The 10,263-nt window shown below is 43.1% G+C and overlaps 1 protein-coding gene and 1 long non-coding RNA gene across 2 annotated transcripts; both read left to right on the forward strand.

Annotated features, from left to right (window-relative positions):
- The first annotated feature begins 2,841 nt into the window (after positions 1-2,841).
- LOC119771263 lies at positions 2,842-3,924 on the forward strand. The gene is made up of 3 exons (XR_005279126.1): positions 2,842-3,115; positions 3,175-3,471; positions 3,532-3,924. It is a non-coding gene; the product is annotated as an uncharacterized LOC119771263 (long non-coding RNA).
- Positions 3,925-5,819: 1,895 nt separating this feature from the next.
- On the forward strand, positions 5,820-7,886 carry LOC6045350. The gene is made up of 3 exons (XM_001862703.2): positions 5,820-7,041; positions 7,105-7,310; positions 7,459-7,886. Exons 1-3 carry the CDS (start codon positions 6,058-6,060, stop codon positions 7,562-7,564), a joined length of 1,296 nt encoding a protein of 431 aa, XP_001862738.2. The 5' UTR covers positions 5,820-6,057; the 3' UTR covers positions 7,565-7,886.
- The last annotated feature ends 2,377 nt before the right edge of the window (positions 7,887-10,263 follow it).

Genomic DNA, 10,263 nt, shown 5'->3' on the forward strand with positions numbered 1-10,263 from the left:
AAAATTCTACAGGCGCCATATTGGCCGCCATCTTGATTTCTGGATTTCTGAATACTTTGGATTATACCAAGTATCATATTCATGTTCAGCAACCTCAAATCAGTTAGATTTGAATGGTTGAATCACTACAACCTCAAATAAATATTCCCAATATTCTACAGGCGCCATATTGGCCGCCATATTGAAATTCTTGACATCGGAATACTTTGGGATATTCTTAGTGTCATATTCGTGTTCAGGACCTCAAATTAGTTAGATTCGAGTGGTTGAATCACTATTACACCCTCAAATATATGTTCCCAATATACTACAGCCATATTACGCCATCTTGGATCTGAATTTCTGAATACTTTGGAATATACAAAGTGCCATATTCGTGTTCAGCGACCCCAAATCAGTTGGATTTGAGTGGTTGAATGGCTTTACAACCTCAAATAAATACTCCCAATATACTACAGGCGCCATATTGGCAACCATCTTGGATTTCTGGATTTCTGAATACTTTGGGATTTTCTAAGTGTCATTCGTGTTCAGCGACCTCAATTAGTTAGATTTGAGTGGTTGAATCACTATTACACCCTCAAATATATGTTCCCAATATACTACAGGCGTCATATTGGCTGCCATCTTGGATTTCTGGATTTCTGAATACTTTGGGATTTTCTAAGTGTCATATTCTTGTTCAGCGACCTCAAATTAGTTAGATTCGAGTGGTTGAATCACTATTACACCTCAAATATATGTTCCCAATATACTACAGGCGTCATATTGGCCGCCATCTTGGATTTCTGGATTTCTGAATACTTTGGGATTTTCTAAGTGTCATATTCGTGTTCAGCGACCTCAAATTAGTTGGATTTGAGTGGTTGAATGGCTATTACACCCTCATATAAATATTCCCAATATACTACAAGCGCCATATTGGCCGCCATCTTGATTTCTGAATTTCTGAATACTTTGGGATTTTCTAAGTGTCATATTCGTGTTCAGCGACCTCAAATTAGTTAGATTTGAGTTGTTGAATCACTATTACACCTCATATAAATATTCCCAATATACTACAGGCGTCATATTGGCCGCCATCTTGGATTTATGGATTTCTGAATACTTTGGGATTTTCTAAGTGTCATATTCGTGTTCAGCGACCTCAAATTAGTTAGATTTGAGTGGTTGAATCACTATTACACCCTCAAATATATGTTCCCAATATACTACAGGCGTCATATTGGCCGCCATCTTGGATTTCTGGATTTCTGAATACTTTGGGATTTTCTAAGTGTCATATTCTTGTTCAGCGACCTCAAATTAGTTGGATTTGAGTGGTTGAATGGCTATTACACCCTCATAAATATTCCCATACTACTGGCGCCATATTGGCCGCCATCTTGATTTCTGAATTTCTGAACACTTTGAATATACAAAGTGTCATATTCGTGTTCAGCGACCCCAAATTAGTTACATTTGAGTGGTTGAATGGCTTTACAACCTCAAATAAATACTCCCAATATACTACAGGCGCCATATTGGCAACCATCTTGGATTTCTGATTTCTGAATACTTTGGGATATTCTTAGTGTCATATTCGTGTTCAGCGACCCCAAATTAGTTAGATTTGAGTGGTTGAATGGCTATTACAACCTCAAAAAATATTTCCAATATACTACAGGCGCCATATTGGCCGCCATCTTACTGGATTTCTGAATACTTTGGGATTTTCAAGTGTCATATTCTTGTTCAGCGACCCCAAATTAGTTAAATTTGAATGGTTGATTTCAAATTTTAATGCTTTCTTGTTGATTTGGCCATGGTGTGTTCCCTAAAACGAGCGCCTAAAAAGAGTTGCTTCGACGAATTTAGTCGGTGTTACTAGCAGGTAAGTCGGATCAGGTTCGTTCTTGTTTTAGATGAATCTTGAAATCCTACCGGTTCGAATGCTGCAAGAACGATCAAGATTGGTTGAAATGGGGCCAAATGCGAGCGAGTTGAAATTAGCGAAGCAACGGTTTCGGAGGCTTGGTCGTCCGTGTAAGTGAAATATGCCTTGGACGGAGGAGTGTTAAAAGTTTTTTTCTTGTTTTGAAAATGAAAACTTTTACTGCTACAGTTTTTTAAAATCTCATTGTTCACTGATTTAAAAGTGTTTACTTTTAATCTGGGTGATGAATAGAGAGAATGCGTAACGTGATTTTCGAATGATCCCACTTTGTTTACATCTACAAAGAAGGAGGTTGTTCAAGCACAAGCATGACTTTTTTCTTGGTGGTAAATGAGCTGTTTAATAATCAGTAGGATGTGTTTTATTTTGTCTAGTTTTTGACATTTTTTGCTAGAAAATTGTCGCGTTTCGATAGGTTAGAAGAGATTTTTTTTACGGGTGACGAAGAGCTGCGGCAAGGGTGTCATTCTGCGATGTCGCAGTTAAATTCCCTGACTGATTTTGGAATCCTGCAGCTCTTCCTGGTTCAGCGTAAAAACATCGCTACTTCTAGCGAAGCTGATCCAACAAGCAGAGAGAATTTTAACTAAACTATGTTTTCAAACGGAATCAAACAATAAAGACACCACCCGGTTTATACAACCGCATCGACTCCATAAACAACTTCCATTCATAATTATAAAAAATGACGATCTCGCCTTCAACTTTCTTAAGATTTCTTGACTTCAAATCCAGGTCCTCAAAAGCCACACATTTTTCACTAAAAAAAAACAATTTTCTATGATCGATAACAATACTCTCTACTTTTCGCGCACAGTAAATTGGTTCCACTTTGACAGTTCAAAATTGAGGCCGTTTTGCGAACCACTATTCAGCACCCAGCTTTTAATTCGACTGTAAAATTTCTTTCATTTTGACGTTCTCGTGTAACCGTGTACGCCTAAGTCGCAAAATTAAACAAACACTTTGGTGGGTCCGGTGGTGCTGGTGGGTCTAGGACGCAAAGCAAAACCGACCGCGGCAGCAGCCAGGACTCGGACGCGGAAACCTTTATGAGCCAAACAGAAGCAGCGGTACGCCTTCGAAGGAGGGTGGTGCGGGAGCGGGACGAGGTCGAGTGCTCGAAAAGGACAAGGCCAGCTTCCTGCAGGAACTGCAGCTGTTCCACGGTCGGAATGCGTATGAAGGAAACTTGAGTGTTTTGTGGGGGTTGTGATTGATTTTGTTTGTTTTTGTAGGATGAGAGGTAGGAATGTGGATTCGCACCTGTTGTATTGGGTGGTGGTGGCCAGGGATTGGTGGTTGAAGGTCAATTCGCGTGAGGACTGGGGCGAGATCATCGAGGAGATGGCGCTGCCGAAGCGTTGTGTGAACAACGAGGTTGTGTTGAAGAAGATTAACTTCCGGTTTTTGGACAAGTACGTAAAGTTTATTTTCACGATGGGCCTCCGACGAAGAGGAGGACGACGAAAAGCTACATAATCGGAGGTGGTAAGCGCAGATGTTGCACTCGGTGCCGGCAGCTTACAGCACCGGTGAGTATTGAGAATGTGTGCAGTGGCTAGCCAACTTCACTTACTTTCCATCTCTTTTAGCAACTTCCGCCAACAAACACTCACGTCGCGATCTGGACAGTGAGCCAAAAAAAATCTGTGTCATTCTCGAAGTAGGATTACGTGCTCAAAATCGAACTCCGTTCCGAAGGCCTCATCAACTCCATGTTCCGGATGCGCTTCCAGGATCGGGAACTCCCCGAATCAATGGCCAACTCCTCCAAGACTGTCCTGATTGAGGCCGGAAACGTGACCATCGTGTTACACTGCTGTCGCGCGTCGAAGCCTCCATCCGGAACCGTCCAGCCTGTGGTATTCGGAAGTGACCGGTGGCGTACCTTATGAAGCAGAAGCTAGTGGAGAAGCTTTAAATACGAAAAAGTGTTTTTCTAACATACTATTAATTTTTTTTAAATAAATGTAAAAAACCAACCACATTTTTCTGGAATAATCCCTGCTAAATGTTGTGTATTCTTGCTATAAAAGGTTTTTTTCCAATTAAAAGTAAAATACTTTTACCAATACAACGATTTTATTCCATAAATGCATGGTAGTATCAAAAACTTTCCAACTTTTAAATTGGAAAGTTTGAACTTTCTACGAATATTCACCAACGCGAACTTTTAATCCAACGAACGATCTTTTTAAATTTAGAGTAATTTTTCTTTGTGTGCAGTGATGTTCAACTTCAAAATTGTAAAATCCTGTGAAAAAAATAAACACAGCGTTCAAAACGAACAACACAATATGTTTGGAAATCGGATGGAATTCAGTGTATCAAAATATTCCTACATCGATCATAAAAAAAACACGTGTATGTGTAAAAATCCTCCGTAATCACTTGTGGCAAATACTTACAACATCAGCAACTAGATTAGCATCTAGGATTAGTTCACAAGTACCTGTAAAGCATGATCGGAAAGCTACGTCTCATTTAGGCTTGAAGGGTCGGGCTCACGGACATCAGCGACAACAACTTCTACCATCAGGCATCAAATCTCCAACTGGTCAAGTTCAAGCAAAAAAATCATCCTCCACACATATCAGCTGAGTCGGTTACGTAGTAAGTAGTAAACAAACCCAAAATAGAACATGACGAGAGAGGAAAGGGAGAGAGAGCAATATTTTTGCTTCTCTCATTTTTTTACGTTTTGTGCAGGGTTGGATAAAAAACAGTAGGGGCCAGCTCTTAAACAGCCGAGAAAAGTCCAAAAGCGGCAACTATTCAGCACTATAGTAGCTGTTAGTGCTGAAGTAAAAACCGTTTAGCTTTTACTCGCAGCACTGAAAGCGTATTAAGGGCCAAACAGTGACTGATATTTAGTGCTGGATGGTTACTTGGGCACTTTCCGTTTCTGTTACTTTTCAGCTGCGTAAAAAGCGGTGTATGCAAGCAAAACATAAAAATTTGGTTTATAGGACCTTTTAAAAAAAAAACTCCAGATCTTTTCGTGACCCTTTCCTTGACCGTTTCTTGGGCGTTTTTTTATAAGGAGTTTTGCGTTTCTTCCGATCTGCGTATCTGCCTTAAAGGCCAAGCTTCCGTGGCCTTGAGGTTTTAGACAATCGAGCAAGTTGTGGAAAGCTCTTCACAAATATTGTCCGTTTCTTTCGAAGGTACACGCCACGCGGCATATCAGAATGTGCCGCAGACACTGTTGCCAGCGATTTTCTGCACTTTTGGTGCAATAAAAAACATACCCGGCAACAATGCCATGCAATTCGATGAAGAAGATCAAGAAAAACAAAACGCACAGTATGGGATTTGACAGCGCGCATTTGCCGGCAGTGCGGCGCGTCGTTTCAAGGCTGATATTCCGCGTGTCTTTTTCGGGAATACGTGCAATAACCTCGGTGGTAACACAGCCTTCGACCCGCCCTTTCCCCTACAGATTGTCAAGGGTTTGTTCAAATATTACGTCCAGAGATTTTAGGGATTTCAGACCCCCCCCCCCCCTCCCCCCTGTCACGCACTTTTCCTATACCTTTAACATGGGCTGTCACAAACCTCAGACCCCTCCTCCCCTATTCATGGACGTAATTTTTGAACGAACCTCAAGGAAAACAGATTGCCAATGTTTAACGGATCCAAATGCGCTGGACACCAACCGCCCTTTACGCCCAGCAAAACTGGAAGTGTTGCAAGCGGAAAACATACGTTGCCAGTGCCGATTTATTTTGCATCGAACAATCTGTTTCCCTCGACAATCTGTACTCTCCCCCCTACTGCGTTACGTAATAAAAGACGCTCCCTTTTCAAAAGTCTGCAAAAGCACAGCAACAGACGCCAAGTTTCAATTTTACCAAGCAAGTTTGTCAAACTGTCAAAGTAATAAAACAAGTCGACATCGTACAGATGGACTGTCATTCGTCTACCAAAAAATAGCATCATTTCGATTGTTTCGACTCAGCTGCCTGGAATAAATTCGATTTTCTAGTGAAACGATATTTTTATGCTAGTTAAATAGTGCAAAAGGTAGAATAGTGTCTTTGTGCAAAATACTTTTTGTCAGCTGCTGAAATTGCCCCTGCAAGTCGAGTGCAAACCGGAATTCGGACGAAAACAAAATGGATGCAATGAGTTTGAGTTTGGACGAGATCATCAAGAAAAAAGGAGTCGGAAAGCGGCCGGCTGGGAAGATTGGCAAGGGCAAAAATTCCGAGACCTTGCCGGGTCGTGCCCGTCTGAACCGAAAGTCCGCGGCCAGTCCGACGAAAAACGGCCGAAAGAAGCTGCTGGGTGGTGGCGGTATTTCTAAACCGGTCCGGAGTCCAGCTGCTGGAGGATTAGGGAAACCAAAGCTGGTTGTGGATGCCCGCATGAAAATCATCGAAAAGAAGCGGTCCCAGATTCGCGACGCTCGGGACAAGCTAGTCGAGATCGCTCGGAACAGTGGCGATGCCCGATTGAAGCTGTTGAAGCGCAAGGGGAAGCCGCTGCCGGGGAACGGCATTCTGAAAAAGAGTCCAAGCAAGGTCGGAAAGGGCAAACCATTCGTTGATGAAGACGACGACTACGATATGGAGGTGGACATTCGCCGTCCAATCGGACCGCTGAAGCGAACCGTCCGGAACGAAATGTTTTCCGTGCCGAGCACAATGCCACCATTGCCGACCTTTGGCCGAAGTGTCCGCCCGTCTCCACCTCCGCAAACCTCCTCCTCGACCTGGAACAGTGATCCGTTCGACTGCTACGAGGTTCACACGTCCCGGCCGATTCTACACAAACCTGCCCCGGTCCCCGCACCGCTTCCTAACTACGATGATCTTCCACCGCGGCGCACCCGCACCCGAACGCCTCCACCACCGCCAATCTACGTTGAGGATAGACCACATCTGTCGTCCACGATGCGGGCCCGTTTGGAGCGTGCACCCAACCCGAACGAGTCGATGGGAATCTTTTCGAAAATGTCCGCAGATGACCGGTACCCGGAGAGTCGAACTCATTACCATCACGGAGCTCCGCTTTCGCCGTCGCCATCGCCACCCATTAGCGGACATCGGATTGTCGTAAGCAACCTGCACAGCAGCGTCACACAAAATGATATCAGGGTGAGTAGTAGAAGCATTTCCCAAATGGTCATTATTTATCGAATATTAATCCTCCCCCAACAGGAACTTTTCGAAGACATAGGCGACCTGCTCGAATCACGGCTGGTGCGGCCGGGTGTTGCCGAGGTCATCTATCGTACCGCCAAGGATGCCGAAGAAGCCGTTGACACGTACCACAATCGTCAGCTGGACGGACTTCCTATGAAGTGCTTGCTCGTTAAGCCACGAGCTTCAAACAAACCAACTGCGCCGGCCATTGGCTACTCGAGGTGAATGTTGTTGAGTTTTTTTTCTCCTATCAGTTATGCATTCAGTTCAGTTATACATTTATGTAGTGTAGTGCTGTAATGCCTTTCAGTCGAAACTAAAAATAAACATTTCTAAACATTACTTTACTCTGTATTATCACCACCACAGCTCGTCGAGATCCCTCAAATCGTCGTCCTCGCTGGCGTCGAAAAAGTCCCAGGTTGAGATTGATATCGATGCTCTGCACACGGTTCTCTTCAGACGCGATCACTAGGCAGAGAGCAACACATTTCGAAAACTGATGAACCTCCTTTCTCTGACGCGCTTCGTAATGATGGTACTTACATTGTGAAGCATTTCCAATAGACCGATATCACACTCATTTTTTTGCAACAGACAATTTGCTCTGCTTTTTCGTGCCAAGCTTTATTTCGTTCATCTGTTTCTGATCTTCAAACCAATATTTTTAAAATCCCGTAACCGGCAGTTTAGTTGAATCAATTTCACACGCAAAATAAATATTTGAATAAGTATTTAAAACAAGTAAACCACAATGGAGATAAATTATGTAATAAACTTAGCCACTACAAATACAAGCCGTGTTATATTCATACAAACTTGAAAAGATATCACGTCAAACGAGTTCATCTTAAACCAGTCTAACCCAAAAATGATTTTCGAAAAACATTCTAACAGTACAATGCATATTAGCCAATTAGTCTTTTATGACTCCGTGCTTGCGTGTTCCTGTTCGCCGAACTAACTATGCCATGCATAGCACGTTGACTGAACTACACAGAGCATTCAATTTTGTAGCTTATTACTAAATTTCTGAATTCCGGAGTTTCTGAATTTAAGGATTTCTGAGTTTTCATATTTCTAAGTTTCTGATTTTTTTTAATTCCAGAATTTCTTAATTTTAGATTTTTGGAATTTCTGAGTTTTTAAATTTGTGAATTCCTGAGTATCTGATTTTTTTAATTTCAGAATTACTTAATGTCTTTATTTTAGAATTTATGAGTTTTTAAATTTCAATGTTTCTGAATTTTTGAATTCCAGAATTTCTTATTTGTTGAATTTCTGTATTTCTGAGTCCACCATCAGCAACTTTGCACATACACACACACACACATTCCAAAAATTGCGCTTTCTCACTTTTTTTCACCTGCGTTCCAAAACATTTACTTCGGCCGCTGCAAGCTAAAACCACTTCAAAACACCGCTTTAAAACCCCGCGATTTATTTACTAACCGAAGTTCCACCCGTCTTTCGTCAAGAACACGGCGCGGTCACGTCGGGTTGAATATGCATCCGATCCGCCTTTTCTTCTTCCACACGCCGCTGGACTACTAACAGCATCTTTCTGCGGCCCGCTCCGGCGGATTTAAAAACCGGTTTTTCTCACATCTTCCGTCATGAACACGGCGCAACCTACGCCGGGTTAAAAATGTGTCCCGTCCTCCTCTTCTACCGCACACACAAGCAATCCGAAAACACTCCGATTCGGCCTCTCACACTCCGGCCGTAACCTTCCAACAAAAAAAGGCACCTTAACTTACCTAGCTGGCCAAAATCCTCCCGGAACCTAACACAAAAAAGTCAAAGTGGTTATGTCACAGACATAACCGGAATGGCGTAGACTACGTAAAGTTTTGATATGTGAACCATTTCTTAATTTTGATGAATTAGCTAGACACTTGAAATACATTAACGGAATAAGATCGTGAATGCGATCGGTAAATTCAATCGGGCCGTGTACGTACCGGTTGTTGAAACAGAATTTATATACGATTCGAATTGACTTTTACTAGAAAGAGATGGCAAATCTAATGCGAACAAAACCGCAGCTATCATGTAAACATACTTTGAATGTGTTGATAAATCTTTGACTAGACAACATCAAATGGAGGAAGGAAAGAGAAGAACGAAAAACGATTTTTTCGCGAACCGAATGAATGTTTGGTAGCAGAATGAGGGGGAGGGCAGCCTCAGCAAGCTGTGAAATCCGTCACCCCCGAAGTAAATCGTGTCAATTCAATTAGAGGAAGGAAGATATAAGCGTTTGACGGATGACGCAGTATTCCAGGCCCTTCGGCCCAGATTTTTAGGAGTTGGGGGCGGGAGCAGCCTCAGAAAGCTGTGCAGACCGTCGCCCCCGAAAACCAAAATTTGTTCCAGAAATTTAAACTGTAATTATTCATTGCGCTGCCTCGCCCCGGGTGGGACGAGGGACGGGGAGTGAGGCAACTCCAAAGAGTTGGGAAGTTTAACAACTAGAATTTGGAAGTTTCACAACCACGGCTTGACCCACGAGAGGCAACTTTTCGACGAGAAGGCAGCAAGCGCGCGCCCCATCTTGTTGCTGCCTCGTCCCGGGTGGGACGATCCAAACGGTCCGGCCATCGAGAGGCAACTGGTTGACGGTGACGACGAGAAGGCGATGCGCACTTCTTTTGCAGTTCTGGTCCCTCTCTCTCCTGCTGCTGTTGCTCTGGGCTGAGCTTTCCTGCTGCTGCTGCCAGTCCGACGTCTGAGACGTGAATGATAGAATGGGCTGAGCGCGCGTTCTTATAAATGATTTCGGTCTGCTACTTCCTCCTTTTCGCGACCGACACTCGGTCGCGTTACTCGGATGATTTTCCCCTCAAAATAGGTACTTGACATTCCCGTCCGTGAGTGGGAAGCGCTCATTTTGCTTGCAAAATCTCTGCTTTTGAAAGCATTTTAAAACATTCAATTGTTTCAATAGTAAAACTATTTTGCCAACAATGAAAGTTTCATAGCAAATTGCTGAATAATTTTCGAATCGAATGGAACCAAAATCGTGCCGATTCGATTTGAGGGAAGGAAGATATAAGCGATTGACGGATGACGCAATATTCCAGGGCCTTCGGCCCGGGTTTTTGAATGACACCCCAGTACCTTCGACAAAGACGTAAGTCTACGTCAAAAATAGGGAGAGATAGACAACTT

This window comes from Culex quinquefasciatus, chromosome 1, assembly GCF_015732765.1.
Source record: "Culex quinquefasciatus strain JHB chromosome 1, VPISU_Cqui_1.0_pri_paternal, whole genome shotgun sequence".
Classification (NCBI taxonomy): domain Eukaryota; kingdom Metazoa; phylum Arthropoda; class Insecta; order Diptera; family Culicidae; genus Culex; species Culex quinquefasciatus.